General features: G+C 39.2%; 1 protein-coding gene across 10 annotated transcripts in view; it reads right to left on the bottom strand.

Annotated features, from left to right (window-relative positions):
- ZNF423 (zinc finger protein 423) overlaps positions 1 to 21,870 on the bottom strand; it is a 324,001-nt gene that overhangs the window by 199,494 nt on the left and 102,637 nt on the right. For 5 of the 10 annotated variants that reach the window (XM_038368894.2, XM_043494870.1, XM_038368890.2 and 2 more), the window contains 2 exons: positions 15,143 to 15,343; positions 11,364 to 11,444 (listed from right to left, as the gene is read on the bottom strand). In XM_038368894.2, coding sequence (XP_038224822.1) covers positions 11,364 to 11,444; positions 15,143 to 15,343 — 282 coding nt within the window. The remainder of the gene's footprint in view (positions 1 to 11,363; positions 11,445 to 15,142; positions 15,344 to 21,870) is intronic. The other 5 variants (XM_038368895.2, XM_038368893.2, XM_038368898.2 and 2 more) reach the window with 1 other exon arrangement.

Raw genomic sequence — 21,870 nt, 5'->3', positions numbered from 1 at the left:
GGTCAAGAAGCAGCACTGAGATCTCTGAGGAGACTGATTGCCCTCCTAGCCTCAGGGCAAATACTGTGACGGTTGCTGCTTTGGTTAACAGAATGGGTAGGAGAGATTGATCAAAATGAAGGTGTGAGTGAAAACCCTGTCAGTGAATGCTCATGTGGGCATGTGCCCCCCCTCCACACACACACACACACACACACACACACACTTCACCTACTTCCTAAGGTAGAGAGAGACGTGTATGTGCATAAGACATATGTTTCAGCCTTGTCCAGCTTTGCAGAGCAGCCCAGGACAGCAGCTGTGACATTCACAGAAATACAAATATACAGGCCCCAACACATCCAAAAAACCAGCCTAACTTCATATATCATCAAAAAAGGAAGGGCAAGGGATGTGATGTCTTCTTTGTCATCTTCCTTCTGGACATTTCTGAACCCTTTTGTAGCATGGTTTGACTTTGTTTCACAAGTTCTAATTCTGAGGTACACTTGCTAAATACTGGCCCTGTTCCTGAGTAGGAGAGATCTATAGCTGAAGCATGCTCTCCTAGTACAGACACAAACAAAAATAGCTTGGTAGTTCGAGCACAAAAGCTCTACTTAGCTTCATAAACTCATCATCAGTGGGCAATGTAGGTAACAGACTGGACATCACAAGCAATATAAATATATAATAGAACTTTTAAATGTGCAAAAAGACTAAACAAAAAAGATCTTTGACCTTCTTGCTTTCCCTTGAGCTCATGTATAACATTATGGCCAGTGAGACAGCAAATGGAATGACATTGAAAGCGATAGCTATCCTGTAACAATTTTGGAAGCCAATTTGTACAGTAGTTGAGCAGTTAATAGTGTTAATCAGAACGATAACCTGTTAAAGTCTACATTTACGCAAATAACATTTTGGCAGATCACACATACTTTAACAGCAAAACCGGCCAAGAGAAAATCTAAGTGTCTTACAAATTTGCTGCTCTATTTTAATAATCTGTAAAATAATAGCATAAGACTATACCAATGATTGTTGGCACATCTGAAGGCAAAACGTACTTACATTAAAAAAAGTTAGTCAGAAATTAATCTTGGTCTTCTCAAACAGATAAATGAACAATTTGTTCAACTCTTAACCTTTACAAAGTAAGGATTAATCTCTACAGCTAAATCCAATCTGTGGCTTTATCTTTTTAACAAGAACTTGACATTTCTTACAGACTTTCCTAAAATAGGCAACATTTGCAGAACAAGGAAAACAGCAGAAACCTCAAACTGTCCATGTTACTGAAAGTAACATATGTAAAATCAAAACAAAAGACAATCATTTATTGATAAGACAAGGCCCATGCTGGATGAGAAAAAACTGTAATTTGGGATGAAAAGAATTTAGGATGGTTTTGATTTTGTGAAATCTCAAATGGAAAGCATTTGCTTTACAAAAGAAAGGATCAGACATCCTTTGGATCTAGGCCCCATTTAAGCTGAACCATCAGAATTAGGCGAACCATCAGGCGAAAGAAACAGAGGTTTGGGTGAATGGTCATCAATTGTGGTTTAAATGTCTTTCTAGATGCAGTAAAAATACCAAGATGTGCTTGTACCCTTAATTTTAACTCTGTTGATGCATAGAATGCCATCATTAAATTCGCCATCAGATGTTCTACTGCATCTTTGGAAAAATAAGGTGTGATTATGTCTGCACGTACTCCCAGCCTCAGGCTGCAGTGGAAAAAAGGAATCTTCAAATATTCAAAAGATTCAGACTGGTATAACCCTTTTCATTATGCAAAATTGCCCATATCAGCCTGTCCCTGAATAAAGTTTTATGCACATGGACTTTAAATTCTGTTAACATGTTGGTGTATATATAAACATGTACACATCTAGGTAAATTTTTGTTCTCTAGACATTTTTCCTTCAGATACAAATTTATTTTTTTATTGAATGTGCAGGTGTCCTGTTCTCATATAAAGCTTTTAGTATAAAATAGTCATTGACTAATTCCAAGTTTAATAAAAACAAAATATTTTGGATCTCAACACTTTTTTTGTAGTGCTTGTCCCTTCTTCTGATAGCAAATCTTTACCTTCACATGATTCTCATCCATTAAGAGGGGAAAAGATTTTTTTAAAATATAAAAGTCCAAAGTTTTACAGAAACTCTTTTTCCTGGAGTCAACATAAGGAAGCACTGAAGCGTCTGCAGTGAAAACAGGATTCTCCTCTCCTCCCTCTGCTTTTTCTCCCTACTGAATGCCATGGCCTTCACTCAACCAAAGGAAATGAAAGACACACTGAGACAACAGCATCACGTGGGTGAAGGTCAGATTGCTTTTCAGCTGTGTGATGCAGTTTTATCACCCTCAGGACAAAAGTTAAGCCCTTCCTCTCTTTTTTTTTTTTTTAATTTTTTTAATTTCATGTCTGTTTTAACAAAGCAACTCATTTTTCCCTGAAATTTTGGTTAGGATCCGTTTCTCCAAAATCATCAAATATGCAGGAAAGTGAACTAATTCAAAACATTTGTGGGTATCTTCCTCAACAGAATAAAAGCCAAAGTCCAGACACTAATATTTTTATCAACGACCTTCCACTATTCCCTGCATACGTATTCTGGCGCCTTTAAACGACAGAGGTGTCCACAGTGACATTCCCTTACAGCAAAACACACTTGGATACAGCAGCAGGCTGCTCATCAACTATCCTGGTCACTGGGAGAGGAGCATTTGCTCTCTCAAAAGGGCCAAGTTCACAAATCCACTTCCATTTCCCACCCACCATGTTCTCAGAGTGGTCAAGAACTCTGCGAACTGAACCCGCTGCCTGTCACTTTATGATCCAGATATTTAGAGCCACTTACTGTGGCAGCAATTGTCAAACCAGTCAGCATTATTCAGTCCCGAACTGCATTTTTCTCAACTGCAGTAGGACTCGCAAACACACTCTCCCAATTTTCTGTGCAGACAGACTGTCTTCATTTTTCTTCTTGGCTGATACCCCTCCCCACAAACTAATAATGTCATTTTCAATGCAGCCAACTTTATCCATTTAACGCTATGAAATAACTGTTCAACACAACATGAATCATTTAATCATCTCTGATTTTTTTCCTGATGCTGGCATTTGTGGAGTTTAAACTATTGGCCAGAAAACTCAAGCAATATTTTTCCTTAAGCTAGTACACAAGTTAAGATATAACTTCTACTAGCTTCCTTCTCCAATCAGGATCAGAATCTTAGTGTGCTAGGTGCTGTTCAAATACTAGAGCGAAACAATCCCTACCCTGAGGATCTCAGAATCTAACTTGATTCAGGACAGAAGCAGCAAGTGTAACAAAAAAAAAAAGAAAAGAAAAAGAAAGGGGGTGGAGTAAAGATAACTGTGATAAGATCAAGTGGGTTAGCTCTGTGCATGGCTTGATGTTTCAGAATCATTCGACAATATGTTTGATTTTTAAAACAAACAAATTAATCAATAATACCAGGTATCTCTAACTCCTCTCAACCCAGACAAGCCAGCTTACAATCTAGCCACCATTTGTTGGCTGATTCCTTGCAAGCATCTTGAGGAAGGTTTTGAAAGAGAAGATGGTGGTGGATTTGTGGATCAGTTCAAGATTAGGGTTGCCAACCCTCCAGGATTGTCCTAGAGTCTCCAGGAATTAAAGATTAATCTTTAATTAAAGATAATGTCATGTGATGAAACCTCCAAGAATTCATCCAACCAAAGTTGGCAACTCTATCTCAAGATTCATAGAAGGTGCTCCAGTCATACAGAGCATCATGGAAGAAAGCTCAGAGACAAACATGGAAGACGACGACAAATGGGTATTCAAAGCCTTCATCAGTGGCAAAGTGAAAAGGAAAGGGGCAACACAATAAGAGACAAGAGCAGATGTATAGGGTAGGGAGGGAGAGAGCTTTGAGGAGCCTGGAAAGCCAAAAAGCTTGGATGTAATTAGGTAGTCAAAATGATGGGCTAGGAAGACAAGATAGGGAAAGCAATTGTGTTTCATGTGATTGGACAGGAGGCATGTGATAACAGGGTGGCCAGAGGAGAGGAAGCTACAGTAAGCAAGAACTGAGATAATGACGGCCTTGAGAAAAGTAAAGCAAGGAGGTGGACATCAAAGAGAGAGAGCCCCCTGCTGGAATTACACAGACAATAGGAGGGAGCAGGTGGACCAGCCAAAGACAGCACTCAAGGTATGAACTGAGAGAGCCAGGAGAACTCAGTATTACAAAGGCTAAGGTCAGACAATATGTTGACAAAGAGATAAGTTTGAGGATCATCATAAATGAATATTTAGGAAAAAAAGTGAGGAAGACACTTCATAAGCTACTTTTTATCTCATATTAACATACCATAGCAACATGATAAAGGGTTTTGTTGTTGTTTTAATGCATGCAGATATGATGTTGATTGGTACAATTCAAATTTCCAAATAAATTCCTTTCAATTGCAATAAATCACCTGTATTCAAGTCAATGAAATGTGGGTGCCTAACTCCTTTAGAAAATCCATCCGCTAAAAGAGTGGTCCTTCTGAAAGGAATGATGGTCCACTGTTTAGGACCATGCTCCTAGACGAGGACATCAAGACCAGGGATCAAATCCCTGCTCCACCAAAGACTTCCTGTGTGACCCTGGACAACTCATTAACTGTGTGCCTCAGTTTCCTCTCTATAAAATAAGTATAATAGTACTTCCCTACCTTACAAGGGTGTAGTCAGGATAAATACACTAAAGACTGTGAGGTGTTCAAATTCTACAGGGGGCCTATATAAGTATCTAGAATAGACTAAAAATGCCAACCAGCATTTTTTCATTAACTACGGCAAAAGAAAGTATGTAGTAATAAACTAATAATCTCCATAACCTTGTCTGTCTTGCAATTGTCTTTTATTATTATTGTTAATTTCATAAGTATATTGTTGCTTCCACTAAAGAGGTTCTCAACCACAGTGACTTTAAAAACAAGAGAGCATCAGTACAGTCATTGCTAGGAAAAGGAATGACTCCTGAAAATGCACTGTCATGCTATACAAGAGAGCTGAAATGGGCTCTGAAAACAAGATTGGATGGTTAAGCAGAAAGTGGAAATGAGCCTTTCACCACCAGATTACCAGTTCAAATCCAGCCCAAATTGCCTGAATGTTGTTACTATAAAATAGATGAGTTTGATGGTCTCAGACTAGTCCCAATGGACATAAGTTCATACTTAGAACAAGGTACAGCTACACTAACTGGTACCCTAGACTAACTGGTACTAGTTGGCAGAAGCCAGATGTGGCTCCCCTCTACAGGCAGTTCCTTCAAGTGAGGAATTGAGGCATAGTGATCAGCCACACCATCAAGGGCTCGTTCACCTGCACATCTACCGATGTGATATATGCAGTCATGTGCCAACAATGCCCCTCTGCCATGCACATTGGCCAAACCGGACAGTCTCTACGCAAAAGAATAAATGGACACAAATCTAACATCAAGAATTATAAATGCATCCGATGAAGTGAGCTGTAGCTCACGAAAGCTTATGCTCTAATAAATGTATTAGTCTCTAAGGTGCCACAAGTACTCCTTTTCTTTTTGCGAATACAGACTAACACGGCTGCTATTCTGAAATCATTCAAAACCTCGTAGGAGAACACTTCAATCTCCCTGGTTAATCAATATCAGACTTAAAAGTGGCAATTCTTCAACAAAAAAACTTCAAAAACAGACTCCAACGAGAAACTGCAGAACTGGAATTAATTTGCAAATAGACACCATCAAATTAGGCCTGAATAAAAACTGGGAGTCGATGGGTCACTGCAAAAACTAATTTCCCCCTGCTGATACTCACATCTTCTTGTCAACTGTTTGAAATGGACCACCTTGATTACATTGGCCTCATTAGCACTACAAAAGTGATTTCCATCCCTTCTTGTCAACTGTCTAGAATAGCCCACTTCCACCTTAATTGAATTGGCTTGTTAGCACTGACCCCCCACTTGGTAAGGCAACTCCCATCTTTTCATATGCTGTGTATTTATACCTCCCTTCTGTATGTTCCACTCCATGCATCTGATGGAGTGGGTTTTAGCCCACGAAAGCTTATGCCCAAATACATTTGTTAGTCTCTAAGGTGCCATAAGGACTCCTCATTGTTTTTGCTGATACAGACTAACACGGCTACCACTCTGAAATCAGTGATGGGGGAGTTCGTACTAATGCAACCTATGCTAAAATGATTCTCTTAGTAAGAATCCAGTCTTCGGGGATGTCAGTCCAGCACCACCCACCAATATTAGATTCACATAAAAAGAGTTTTTAAAAAGTAAAAAAAATCTTGGTTGTAAAAGAAGGTGGTTCAATGGGAGTAAAAGACGAGAAAGAGGTAAAAAAGTAATAAAAAAGGGCAATAAGAAAAGGGCTTATCTACACTACTCCAGTTTGGACAATGGGACATGAACAGCAGTGTGCACTGAAGTGCTGCACTGTAACTCCCCCGTGTGGATGCTGTGGGCACAGATTAAAAGGTTCCTAGTTTGCATTAATGTAATCCTATTTGAAGAGGATTATATTTATGCAAACTAGGAACCTTTTAATCTGTGCCCACAGTGACCACACGGGAGAGTAGCAGTGCAGCATTTTGGTGCACACTACTATTTATGCCTCCATAGTCCAAAGTGCAGAGCAATGTAGACAAGCTCAGAGACAGTTAGGGAACACGAAAAGAAATGAAAGGTACAGAGAAGACTGAGGAGGTATTTGTTATGGGGCACACATAGGAAATGAAACTGCAGAGCCCAAGTCTTCCTCAGTCTTCTCCAGCTGGACTGCTTCATTCCATTCCCACTGACTTTGAAATACTTCTGCCTCTTATACACCCCATAAAAAGATAGGCGGCAGCAGAGGTTTCCTCAAAGCAGGGTGCAGTGAAGAGCAGGCTGTCAGCTGGCAAAAAAAAACCTATCAGTCAGCCCCTACAGGCTAGCATCAAGGGCAGGCTGAGCTCTGAGTTCCTTAAACTCAGAAGTCACTGAAGAGGATGCCCTAGCTAACCACCTGAAAGCTGGGCATCTGAAGAAGACCAAGCCATGCTGGCTAATTTCCCTTAAGCCAGCCGGCACTGGGGGGAGGCTGCATTCTGGCTTCCCCATGCCTGGAGCACAGTGAACAACATGCCAGCTGTGTCTGTAGACAAGCCAAGTTTAATGAGGCTACAACAAAAGCATTCACGTGTCTACTACCGAGTATCTATGCTTTTCACTACAGCTAGTCAAAAAACAGAAGACAAATTTTTGAAAACATTCATACATTTCCTCCCCCATCTTTTTACTGAAATTTCTATGTTGAAAAATTTTCTGACCATTTCTACTTTTTAAACTCAAAGACATTAACCTGAGAGCGGCTTTTTTCCCTCAGCATTTTTGATGAAAAAACTGTGCTTTGTGATGAATGCATGAAATACACTATTCGTTGCTTTTCTTCTTCGTAAATACTGAAGACTTAATTGTGACTCCTGCTGTGAAGACAGAGAGAACCTTTCTGTGTCCCGTCCCCCCCGCCGCCCAGTGCTCCCAGTCAGAGGAAGGTATAATCCATCTCCCACTCTTGGGTAGATGGCCATAGCCCTGCCACTTCCCCCATGCTAGGACAGACATGCTAGTGTTTACTGCTGGTCTGGTGTTAAGAGGATATATTTTATCTGCTCGCTGTTTTATAGACAATGTCAATTGGCCATAACAGTTCTCTATTTATAACATGTCTCAAATCTCCCTCTCTTTTTTGCGGGGAACAGGGGGAGGAACTGTAAAGAAGGATTGTGACAAGACAACCCTCAGATCAGATCTGCTTGAACTCAGCCAATCTGGTTTCAGCACAGAAACTGCACTAACTGCACTGACTGGTGATTTCCTGGTGATGGATGCAGATCAACTCAGGATGGCCGTTCTTATGTTATATTCTTATGTTATATATATATATATATGTTATATGTGCCCCCAACTCAGGATTAGGTAGGGTGACCAAATATCCCGATATTATTGGAACTGTCCGGATCTTAGGGGCTTTGTCTTATATACGCAACTATTATTGGCCTGTCCCCTGGGGAAAAAAAATTGTCCCGATTTTTCACATTTACTATCTGGTCACCGTGGTCTTAGGGCACCATCCCCTCCCATAATGTCATTAACAATCAACAAAGCAGATAACAGATTATATAAAAATAAAAATTCCCCAGCCAGTGTTAATCTTTAAAAGTCTCCCTTGGGGGGATGGATGGGGGAACCGCACAAAAGGCCTCTCATAGCATTACACAACCGCCCCACCAGCCCTTCCCAAGGTGCCCTGGAGAAAAGACAGGCCCAGCAGTATGTTCACAAAGTAAACAAATCAGGGCTCTAGCCGAGCTCGGTGGGGAAGTGATTTCCAGAGCCAATGGGCCTTCACAAAGAACACCCTGCCAGTAGTTCCCTTTCATTAATATTGAGAGAGCTCCGGTTCAAGTGATTCTGCTGATCATAACGGCAGAAGCACGACCTGAGGACAGAGGTTGTCTTTTGGGTAAAGCCTGGTATCAAACCATTGAGCGCTTTGAAGATCAAACCAAATACCCATCTGCAAACTCACAGGCAACCAGTACAGTCCCCAGAACACCAGAGGTATGTGCTCTCTGAGTGAAACCTTGTTTAATAGGTGCATTCTGCAACCATCTTCATTCTGGTTGATTGCTTTGTATTTTGTGGGTTGAGGTCATTGGTGCGGATGGATTGGTTGTGATATTTTATCTATATCCTTTTAAATGTATGCACCACTGCCCAGAGTTATGGACTGGCAATTTTTTTAAAACAGATAAATAAATCAGTATTAAAAAATAAATAATTCCTTATTGAAGTTCCACACAATCAAGCTAACACATCCTACCATTATTTCCAGCTCAAATGACTGGCCCTCATTGGGCCCTTTGATGAAAAAACAAGATAAAAGGACTTTGCTTGTGTGAAAATGAGCTACAGCACATTCAAGTGTGGTGAAGACATTATCATCCCTAAGAAGGATTTGAGTAGCCAGGCCATCCACCTAGCCAGGCCATCACCAGTTATTTCTGGCTCTTCGGGGATTGACGGGAGTAGTAGATGTGGCTCATTATTCCCACTCCTTATATGGAACCATGCAAGCCACACAACTCTATTTGTGAGAACAATACCACCATTCTTCCTCCTGCCCCAGCGTGTTCACCTGGAGAGACCCATCACAGAAATCCCATCTGCAATGCACTGTGTGGTGGGCATGAAGCGCTCTTGCATGGGCTCTCCCCTGCTTTTGCTGCCCGCACACCTGTGAGGCAGGAGGCATTATTTCTGCTGCCTTTGACCCTTTATGCCTGAGTAAGCGGTCCCAGAATTTGACCCTTCACGGTGAACAATCCTAATTTTAGATTCAAATGCATCACCCTCCCACCCTGGTACAGTCAATTGGCAGCACTGCTACCAACCCAGAAAACCAATATTACAGAAAATGCCAAAGAAACAATTTCTACATCATTTTAGCATTATCCTCCACTACTCCCTTTCCTATGCAATAGCCCACAGTTTGAGTCTACATCCCAGACCTGGACTTGGGCAGACTCTATGGTAATGCCACCTACCTTCAACTGCAGAAAGGTTCTCCGGACTGCTGGAAAGCAACACTGTCAGGAATCATAACATTTTGCAAAGCTTTTATAAACATTCCTAATTCATTAAATACTACACCAGGACAACCTTACGATTGAGAGATTCCCATATGGGCACATACATATACTCTGAAACATGCCTCCTGTCCCCCATTCCCCATCCTTAAACAGAACCACACCACATGTCCCTCTGGCCCACTGAATGAGTGAAAAGCTTACAAGTTCTAGTTTAAATATACTTAAGCAGCAGCTCAAGAAATATATTTCACAGAAAGCTCAACTAAACTGCTGATACTTCAAAGGTTAGCATATGCGTTATTTATCATCAGATTTGTAACTGAGTTTTTGCTCAGTTCCAGCTGCAGATTCAGACATTGTAATACATTTTATGTAATGTAGTAAAGAATATTAAAGAGATGGTTACATTTCACTGTGGATTTAAACAGGAAGCTGGAGGGGGCTGGTACCACACTGGCAGAGTAACTTACTAATGTGCTTTTTATAGGAATCCTGAAAAGAACTTCTTCAAAGTCTGAATGAAAACCAGCCCTATACACTTAAATAATATCTGTGCAACAAGAATCCATTATGCTAGACCCTCAGACATTCCAGCCAGAACTCAGCCTAAGAATATCTTGGCACTTCAAGTGAGAAGTGGAGCCCCCTCAGCACTGACTTCTCAGAACCTCACAGGATGAGGCTCCTTTCATCCCTGCAGTGGTAGTGTGAAAAGTCAATCAGATTGTATTTTGTATTCATTCCAGTGACTGCATAGACAGAATACAGGGCCCAAATCAAAATGCCTAGTCATCAAGGACAGCAGAGGCTGCCCCAGCACGTTATTATCTTCCCTGTACATCTCATCTGGAGGTGTTATTGCCTGCAACACAAAAAGTTTGTGCTAACAGCCCTTCAAGCAACATGATGATAAACATTTAACTGTCCCAGTGCCCACTTTCACATCCCTATGCTGAGAAGTGAGCACTCCAAGGGAAGACGTTTGTTGCTACACTGTTTGGCAATGTTACCAGGGCTTTTCTGGTGCCAATTTTAATATGTTCCTGTGGAAAGCAGGAAAAATGACTTTCAGCACCACACACACACACACAAAGGAAATCTATTACCTTTTACTTTAAAACACTAGCCAGGTTAACAGAAAGTGACTGGTTTCTGGGAAAGGAAAGAGCACTCAGACTGAATCACAACATAGTAATTAGGGCCAGTAGGTCATTAAAGCCATAGCTGTATAAACTAGGGGTGTAATTAACTTTCTATACTGCTTTTACACAACAGCATTTCAGTTTCTTCTGTGAAGGGGGGGGGAATCAGTAATATTAAAAAAGAAAAGAAAAATAAACCCTGAAATGGCAATCAAGTTCAGCAAACCATTGTATATTTTGCAGGGGGGAGGGAAGCATGTAAGAAGTGTGTTTTTGTAAGTGTGAAATACAAAGTACTACATAAGAATTATATTCATGAGATGTAATCAGAAGGTTTGCAAACTGCCATATATTGGCTGTTGGGTGAGCTTCCTGTATATACAGTTGCAAGTCAATTACTGTTCTCTGTAGAAGATGAATACAAGAAAATGAAAAATTATACACTAGCATGAAACAGTTACAATACCTCATTTAAAATGTAAGCCTAGTGAACAAGTTACAGGGCATTAAAAGGAGCAACTGCAAGACTTTAATTATAAACTAGTTCCTACCGTACAGTAGTTTAGAAAAATCAGCCGCTTCCAAGCTGGCAATTTCCATATATAGCTCTGCTGCTGTTTGAAACAGACAACCTGTAAAGTTATCAACAACAGAAGAGGACCTCATGAAATGCTCAAGGACCCCAATGTAACCTACTACTGTCCAGTTCATTGATGTGCTAATGTGCTAAAAAAATACTCCATATTCAGTTGAGAAACTGAAAAGAGAGAGAGTAATTTACAAATAGACACTGACCATGGGGGAGGGCAGCGCGGGAGGGGAACATGGGTGAAGGAGGCAAAAATAAAGGGAAGCTGGAGCTGTATTTTTAATCTGAGAAAAGTGCTAAAATCCTGAAAGGAAAATCATGCATGCGGATAAACAACAACAGAATCACGCATAGCAAAGCTTGGGGCTTCTCAGCCACTCTTCGTCAGATAAGAAATAACAGCATCAGCCAAAAACACAAATACACTGCTGAATAGTTGCTTGAAGCATGCGGCTTTTGCTGTTGGCCAGAGGGGACATGGTGATTTGTAAATCCAGGTTTGAATTATATTATTGTCAACAATCCAAAGTATAACAGTCATGGTCAAAAAATATTTGTTTTCTAAAAAAGGAGTGGCAAGTCTGTCATGGGTGCCAATTCTTGGTTCTCTCCAAGTAAGAGGAAGGGGAGTTAATTTCAAAAACTCAAGACATCTAATGTATATGCCCAGCAGTCTCATTCATTTTGGAAGGCATTTTTAGAACTACCTTCTAATTGGCTTAAGAATCACTTCCAAGGTCTGACCTCTTAATTGGTTTTTTGGAGGGAGGAAAAGAAGGAACATGATGCCACCTCTCTGGAAGTTGCCCCCACTTAAACCCATTTCAGAATCCCAGTAGAAACTCCAAATCTATAACCTACAATCTCAGCTATCAGCCAAGAGTAATAGACATAAAAGGCACCTAATTCTGTCAGAAAGAGAACATCTACTTGTCACTGATATCAAAAAGAAAACCACACATTTATGTCACAAGAGATGTCTACATTTCAATGATGTTTTGTCCTGAAAGAAACAAGCTTAAAGTACATGAAAAGGCAAAGGGGGAAAATGGCTGTTTGCTACTTCCTTCCATGTCAAAGAAGGTGCTTTCAAAGTGTATTATAACTTTAGTGTACTGTAATGAATTTCTAAGGGATTCCAATGAAATAGATAGATTTTCCTATTCTTTGGAGTGATCCCATCTAATCTTGCAATACTCTTGAGTTGCAAGATCTTCCTAACTTCAGTATCCCACAGGAAGTCATTAGTTATGTTCTATTACCACCTTTGTAGTATTATCAGCACAAATAAATATTGCCTATATTGATCTGGACCCACATACACTATTGAAAACATTGCTTCAGATTAAGATACGAAATCCTTACTTGTGAAGAGATAGACACTACATTACAATCTTGTATGTCAGGCACTACAAATAAAAGAAGTGGAGTCTATGAAAGAACACTATCATGTAGCTTATTTTATAGGGTAATATTTTTAACACATCTTATTTTCTAATGCTGAAAGATTTTTTCCCTGATCTTTTTTTGTTGAACTTAGCATAGATTTGTTTTGCCTATGCTTTAAATGAAACATTTTTACTTTTGTCAAACAACTTAGGGCACGTCTACACTTGAAATTTGTTTCTGATTAAGATAGAATACAAATTTAAAGTGCGATAGCTATTCTTGAAGATTAGCATAACTTCTAGAATAAGAGCATCCACACATGGAGTTAATCAAGAACAGTTAATCAGGAACAATTCCATGTGTCCTTATACGATGCCTTTTGATGCCAAAATGTCTTCCCTTTTGTACCAGCGTCATGGACGAAGACAGTACAGTCACGAATAGTATTAACTGCAATTCAAAAATCAGGAGTTGGAGCCTGATATACTGTGTTATGGTAGGTCCCACAAAAATACAGAATTTATTTTTATTCTCACTAATGTAATTGTAAATTTTTGAATAAATTAAAATTGGGCCCTAAAAATACTGACACTAAACAACGCCATTTTCTTTTTATATATTTTGGCACACCTTTTTAAGCCCATTTTTATGAGGAAAGGAATATGCTCCCCTTCAAGTGGCTGCTTTTGCGCTTAGACACTGGGTGACTGCCTGCTCTAACAGGACTTTACACATGCACAGCATCTTTAAACATTTGCCTGTCTTCATTTTGAGTGTACAAATGGCTGTACCAGCTGTGCACCTCTGCCTTCCTTTTAGGAAGTTGTGGCCTTCGACAATGTTTATGTAGTTTTTGGCTACTCCTTCAGGCAGTCAGGTGTGAATAAACAATGTCATCCACAGACTATCAATGCTTCAGTGCATATTAAAGAATTTCTGCATCACTACTATCAGCCTGCGGGTAGTAACCTTGAGGTAGATTGTCTGAAGGTTTTGATGGGGCCTCAGGTTTGCTCCCTCGCTTCTGCCCAGTACTTGCAGAACAAGAATCGCGCCGATTCTAGGAGGCATATTAAGGAGACAGGGCAAGAAGCAGAGGAACCAGTACTTGAGATAGATTTGAGATTGAAATCCCTGTCCACCTGCAGCACAGAAGAGAACTTACCATCCCTCCCAGCAGATAGAAATGGGTAAAGGAGGGAACTCATGTCTCCAAACATCCATAAAAGAGGGAAGGAAGAGAGCTACAGGCCTGAGTTCAAGACAGCCCGACCATGAGCCCCATGAAGTATCAAAGGAACAAAGGACAGACTAAACCAGGGTATCTGGGAAGCTGCAGGTATTTCAACCTATCTGATACATTTCCTGTAGCATAATTTTTAGTTGTGCCCAGCTAGGGGGCGGGAGGGAGGAGAAGACATGACACAAACTATTTATCAGACAAATGAAGAAGGCCAGGGGAGGAAGATGCACTCGAGAGGAAGATGAAGGTCTGGGGATCGATCTGAAGGAGAGAGGAATCTCCCGTCTGTGACTGAAGACCTAACCAGTCTCCACACAGAAGAACTAGCACAAAAGATCTTGGATGTGACTTGTGGGAAAAAGTGATGGCTGAATATTGCATTCTGGGAAGGATAAGGATGGAGACCTCTAGTCTCATGAACATGCTCTATCTCGCTCGCCTAATATCTTTTTTTACATCTTTGGTTAGACCTGCAAAGATATTTACCGTAGCAATAAATCAGTTTAACATGATCTGTAGAATACCTGCTGGTTTCCTTGTCATAGAAAGTGCCATGTAAGAGCAATATATGTTGCAATTGTTCACATCAATGCTCTGAGATCATTCTCTCTTTTCAGAAAATAAAATCGAGATCATTTTCTGATGACACCCATCACCATCTCCTTAAACTTCAAAAGGAAATGCAGTAATGACCCATTAAGCGGTAGTATGACCCTTGTCAGAAATTGTCATGTCCACTTAAGGGGTTCAGAGGACTTTAGTCTCTCTCTTCCCTAGAATTTTGCACACTTAAATCATTTAACTTTGAACTAACCTACCTTCCTCCATTTGAAGGGGGAAAAAAACAATCTAAAACTTTTAGCACTAATAAAAAAATACAACATTTTTATCTAGCATAATTACTGACAAATTCCAATTGGAAAGCTGTTGCTTTTATTTTAATTTTATTAAAGAAGTGAACAAAGGCTACCCAAGGCACCACAATAAAATTACATTAACTGTAAAATTACATTATTAATTCTTTAATCTCACTTGAGGCCTCAAGCTGTTGCTATGTCCAATTACCCAGCTAACCACCTGTCAGAATTGTAAAGCTAGTTTAACATTACCTCCAGGACAGTGGTTTGCCCTATGTTCAGTCAGGTCTGCCAGTGAATCGAAGTCCTGCTGACAGTTATCGCAGGTGTAAATTGACTCGTCCTCCATGTCTTCATCTTCCTCATTTCTCTCTTCCTGACTCGTCACACTGTTCCTCTCTTCCAGGGCCCGGCTGTCCTTCACCTCATTCTCCAGCTCTCCTCCTAGGCCTCCTGCCAACAGGAAGAATATACTCCACTGTAAGTTTTAGTGGTCTGAGGAAAAAAATTTAAAGAAATGGTCTTGCATCTATTAGATATTTAATTATCCTAGCTCTCACTTCACATTATTCCTGACACCTCTCATTACATTAACGTGTTTTTTGTATCATGCAGTGTAACAACTTTCAATTGTATTCTTTAATATTTGGTGTGAATCATCCAAAGATACTTTCTTCTAATCTTCTTTTGTGTGTGTATGGTAGGAACCTCTAGGTCTCCATCATACCAACCTGTTAGCATTTCATTATTTGAAGCAGATTCACAGCACATTACAAACTGGCAAGGTTAATTATTGACTGCTAAGAAAAGTTAAGTGCTGGATTTTAATTCTTTATTTCCTGCCCCCCCCCAACTTCCAAAAAAAAGCCAGTCTTCAAACATCACCAAGAAAAAAATATCTGTTTTAAGGCCCCCATATCTATTTAACTTCTGGTATGTGAATAGTTCCACTAGACCTGAGCTAACCTAAGTCAATTTGCTAGGCAGACATGCTTTGAATTCCAGTTGTCGGGTTAACATTATAGTATTTTATATTCAGATTTCTTAGATATTCTTTATTTTAAACTACAAAAAGAAAAGGAGGACTTGTGGCACCTTAGAGACTAACAAATTAAGTCCTCCGTTTCTTTTTGCGGATACAGACTAACACAACTGCTACTCTGAAACCTTTATTTTAAACTGTGATCCAAATTTAGGAAAATGGAAATTTAAAGGTAAAGGAATAAACTGCAAATTTAAAACAGAAATATAATTAATGACCTGCTTCACTTTTCATTTATACCAGTGTAAATCAGGATTAAATCCATTGCCCTCAATGGAAATAACCCAGTGTAAACCTGGTCTAATGGAGGTAAGAATCAGGCTCTCTACCTACATAGTGTATGCAGTATGCAAAGAGCATATTCAAATCATGCTATTAGACTGGTTTGCCTATTTTGCCTCCTTTCATTCATCTTAAACTCTCTTTTAATAAAGTGTGTGAACTGTAAAGAATCATCATAAAACTGAACCTGAAGCACAAACTGCAATAAAAAATTGAATTCACAGAATCTTCTATTAGAAGTTCCAAGTTGTTCATTGTCTGAATTTATATGACGGAAGCTAGTTTGTTAAACAGGACTGAGGGTCTCTCTTCTTGATCCAAATTTTTAATGAGATGTTATAAAGTCGTTGGGTTGGTTGTTTGTTTTTAAATTATGAAAGAAACACCAGTGATTATACAGATCAATCATTTCTAATATGGGATTGGATCCAAAGAGATTAATGCCAACCAATACTGAAAAAATGAAACTAAACTGAGAAATACGATTTATTCAAGATGAAAGCTAGGAACTATAAGCACTTCAGTTCACATATATAAAGTTAGTAGGGTTCTATTACTGCCATCATTGAAAAAACACATTTTCAAACATCTGCACTGAACAGAATAGCGTAAATCAACAGATGTAAACTGTTCTGCAGTTTTCCACGGAGCACTCATAGCATGACATACCCTTCAGATTGCAATGGAAATATTAAAAATCAATGCTTTTGCTTTTGGTGTATGTAGCATCTCTCAACAATTAAATGATCTACTCATTTTCAGGTTCTTTTACTGTCAGTTTATACAGATATTTTCAATAGAAAATATTCATTAAAAGCTACCTATTATATTCATCTAAAGAAAAGAGATCTACCACTAGTACAGTGATAATGAATTTAAGGGTTTGGTAACAAGAAAAATTATTCAGTAAGCTCTCTACATTGTAAGCCATTGTTTGGACTATGTTTATCCAGTTTATACTGTTCTCTGAATCTCATGATTTTCAGCCTCTTCCTTTAATAACAATGTATTGTAGGGGAAAAATCATAATTCTGGTTTCTCTGAACTGGCACCTATCCAAATAATAAATTACATTTAAGGCTATGATAGCTTTGCTTTGCTTAACATAATTTAATGTATATTTTCAAATTATCATTTTCATTTTGTCATATTTACTTAACACATCTTTTTACAATCTCTCATCCCAGACTTGAATCACAAACATTACAGCTCATTCAATCTCTTTAAAGCCTGTATGTCTTGTAGAGTTGATAGTTAATAAATCAGAATGTCAACTCTCCTAGTTTTATAAGACAGAAACCTATAAAAATAGTCCAAGTATATAAATCCAATTTAAAGAACTGACACATAATTCTGTTCTGACTGCTAATGGCAAACTTAGAGAAAGGCTTTCTAAAACTCGCCTTTCCAATGCCAAAAAAATAAAAAGGGCTCTGGCAGATTAGTGGAGGTTCCAGGACCTATACAACACAGCAGAGTAGAAATGTTTCCTTTTGACGGTCAGCTGATCTGGTGAACATACTGCCACAAATTCATCCTTGGTATGACTCCAATAACTACATGACTGCACCAGGGATGAATTTGCTCCACTGTATCCAACAACAACAAATAATTTAGCATTCTGCTTTCGGAAAAATAATTTGTATAATGTGAGGTAAGACAACAGATTTCTATCTGCAATGCAACATTTTATAAAAAATCTTCTTATTTCCTATTAAAACAGGAAATTTGCTTCACCAAAAGCAACCTTCCAAAGTTTCATTACTCGACATATGTATGTGTAACAGCACAGAAATGAATCTTGTATAAAATGAAGTATTTAGCAGAGGAAAAATTGCTCTAAATTGAGATTCTGTATTCAAAGAATTGTACTTGTGCATGATTCTCTCCATCTTATTGTCAATCTCCTTTGAATGTTATCTTTATTAGACTCTTCTTCTTGATTCTTGCTTTATAAAGCAGGATCTACAGCAAGCGTGATGGACAAGAAAAGCATGGTGTCTATTTTTTGAGTTAATTTCATTTACATTGAATATGAATTTCAGCATGGAGGACCTCACTAACACTGACAGCTTACTTTTTTTTCTTTTAAAGTCAATTTAGCGCCTGTGAAAGGTGCCGGGCTGACAGACTTGGAGGCTTTTCTTTGGAAACAGGTCTTCAGTGAGCGGCAAAGCAAATTAAGCCAAGTACAGCGGTAGCACACGTTGCCTTATCAATGTGTCACAACCAAGAACTAAAGAACATACATATTAGGAGTGTGATAGTTACTCCTGCCTATTAAGTCTTTGTGCCTCTGCAGAAATTGCCAACAAGGCTGTCATTGGTGATGCTTTAGATTATTGTGTATTTGGGATTTGGCCACATAACCGTAGGAAAATGGACTGAGAGCATCAATTCATTTCATAAAAGTAAGCAGTCATCAAATGTGGTTTTTTGGTCACTAACCAATGTGGGCTGATCCAAATGGGTAAGCTAGTAATTAAAAGCTTTGCATCTTCCTCCATGTAGCCATACTGTTAACTCATTCTTTAAGAATGAGTTTTCTAAAGTTTCTAACTTTCTAAGTTTTTGGCCGAGTTTCTTATGAGTTTATAGTACAACATGCCTAATCTCAAGTATTGCCACATGGATCCTAATGGAACGAATTTCAGAAAAGAGACATCACATGTTCCATTTTTACTATTAAAACTAAGAAAATTTACCAAAAAAACACAAAACAAAAAAAACTTACAAAAAAGATCGTAAGTCACCATAAGTAAAAATTATGCCAACCTAATGGTTACCATCTGTGACCCAGAACTGGGAGCAGGCTCTAATTCTTACTCATCAAGCTGGTAGTGCTAAGGAGACATTGTCTTCAAAGAGATCAAATCTGCACAACACTAAAGTGTCTCTTCAAGGCTAGAAATATACACTAGAAAGGGCTATTTGTACAACGCTTTTGTAGAGCCTGGGTAACAGCTGCACTCGGGAATGGAACATACCAGGAAAAAAGAGGGGGTGGAAACCCAAAAGAGTCTCACAAATGGCCATAGAGACCATTCTGCTTACCTGTGAGAAGGCTCAGTTCCCCAGTAGATACAGAGGAGACAGCATGAACTAGTGGTTTGATCAGCAGGCATCAGAAGACCTACCCTGCCACTGATTCTCTGTCTGCCTTAGGCCTGTCATTTAACCTCTCCATGCCTGTTTTTCAATCTATAACATGAAGATAAGCACTTATCCACTTTTCTAAAAGTGCTTTGAGATCAGTGAATAAAACATGCTATCAAGTGCAAGTTTTATTATTTGCCTGAGCGGTAAATATTTACGATGCCCTTAGAGTTAGGATTGCTTAATCTGATTAGCATAAATAATAGTTTCTTATTGTACATACCGCAAAAAAAAAATCACACTTACTGATATATCCAGGAATTCCCACAAGGTACATATTATTGAGAGGGTAGCATATTAACACTGACATACTGTTACCAAGCAACACCAGGACAAATCTGTACAAAGCACAGAGGTTATGTGGAAAAATCAACACAAGAAAACTGCTGGCACTGGTTTGTTAAAATAAATGACTGCTAATTAATTCTAATAAAAAAAATCCTTGTGTTTCACAGATGTGCATGATCTGTACAGCTGGCATACTTGAGCTGCAAGTATATAGGATATTCAAAAAATCCATATACTGATGATGAAAAATTCAAGGTTGAAACTCACAACAACTCATACTCAACAGCGTCTCCAACAAGACACTGAACAGACTGTTGAACATCCACAGGATAGCAACCATTTCTAATTGTTGCTTTCAATGTATTTAATCACTTGGCTGCATAACTGAAGTAGAGGCTTCAATTTGAATGATAAGCCTTGAAAATATAACTTACGATGCCTAAAGTTACAGAAAACAGCCAGTTTGTATTGCGTCAGGTTTAAAATGTTTGTTGTGCATCAACACACAAATATTTTACCCTGCTATCTTAATGACAGTCTGGACAATAGTGTTAGTAAAATGTTATTTTATTTGCCTCTTCAGTTAGTGTTTTCAGTGAGTCTTAATCATTTTTCTTTGTAAGTGATGGGTTTATTTTCTAGAAATAAGGCTAGTTCTTCAAAAATAGAAAAGGCCAAAATATATCAATGTTACTAAGTGGCATGCTGACCTAAGAAATACACCAAGGAGAGGAATTCATTAAATTTGGCTTATTTGAAAGTTAGAATCAGTATATAATTAATATAGTGGTGTATAGCATGTGAATTGTTCATGAATTTCTCTGTATGGAAACCATACAATTTTTTAAACTGACACTTTTAAAATATATTACACACAGGGTGAAATCTTGCCCCCATTGAAATCAATGGCCAAACGCTGATTTGACTTCAGTGGGGCCAGGATTTCATCCATTTTATTTTGTATGTTAAAATATCACCTTTTTCTTCTGTGTTTGTACAGAGCCTAGCATAATAAGGTCCCGATCCTTGAGCAGGGATCTTAGGCACCATGGTAATACAAATAATAATAAATAAAAATAAAATTTATGGGCATCAACTGGCAGCATACAATTAGAGACACAAAATGATGGGTCTAAATCCCAAGAGGTTATGACCACTTGCAATTCCCATTGATTTGCAGTTGGGAGATGCAAGTGCACATTGCCTCTCAGGATTTGGTCTATAGAAATTAGCAATGGAAAGAACCTTTTAGGCAATTTCAGAATTGCAAAAAGAAAGGGGCAAGTAAAATATGGCTCTTTTTCCTATCATCATGGTAAAAGGCAAGCAAGTTCATTTTGTGCTTGTTCTGATATATTTTCAGTACAATTTTGCAAGTCAAGTGCAGGATTATTCCCTGTAGCAGGGATTCTCAACCTTTTTTTTTCCTGAGCCCTCTCACCCCCCTCCTCCCCCCCATGCTACAAAAACTCCATGGCAAACCTGTGCCACAACAACTAGTTTTCTGCATATAAAAGCTGGCGTTAGGGGGTAGCAAGCAAGGCAATTGCGTGGGGCCACATGGCACAGGGGGCCCCATAAAACTAAGTTGTTCAAGCTCCACCTTCAGCTCTAGGTGGCAGGGCTCAGGGCCCTGGGTCTTCAGCCCCATGCGGTGCAGCTCCAGCTTCTATCCTGGGCTCCAGCAAGTCTAATTCTGGCCCTGCTTGGCGGCCCCCCTGAAACCTGCTCCCAGGACCTCAGGGGGCCCCAGACCCCTGGTTGAGAACCACTGCCCTATAGCATATTATCTAGTACTATGTCCAATCTAGTTTTAAATTCCTCAAGTTGTGGGGCTTCTATCAAAAGTATGTCTCATTATAGTTGATACTACATTCACCTTCTAATTATGCAACACTTCTTTTGTAAGTAGTTTAACCATACACAGGTAGAACAGTAATTCATAAAGGAAATGCTTACACTTCACAAATTATAACAGCTATACATGTAAACATATGCTCACCATGGAAGTCACATTGGTCACTTTTGAAAACGTGAAGAAAAGCAAAAAAAGGCCAAGACACTGACATCTCTAGCTCACCAACACCTTAGCAGAGCAGTCGCACTGTGATAAAACAGTCATCACCCTCTTAAGCCAACCCGCACAGGGACACAGCTTCCTCCTGGACTCGTCAGAAGAGAGGACCAGAGTCACATGCACTGAATGGAGGAC

This window comes from Dermochelys coriacea, chromosome 12 (genome assembly GCF_009764565.3).
Source record: "Dermochelys coriacea isolate rDerCor1 chromosome 12, rDerCor1.pri.v4, whole genome shotgun sequence".
Lineage (NCBI taxonomy): Eukaryota > Metazoa > Chordata > Testudines > Dermochelyidae > Dermochelys > Dermochelys coriacea.
Note: the sequence above shows the minus strand (reverse complement) of the source record. Positions and strands in the feature narration are given on the sequence as shown.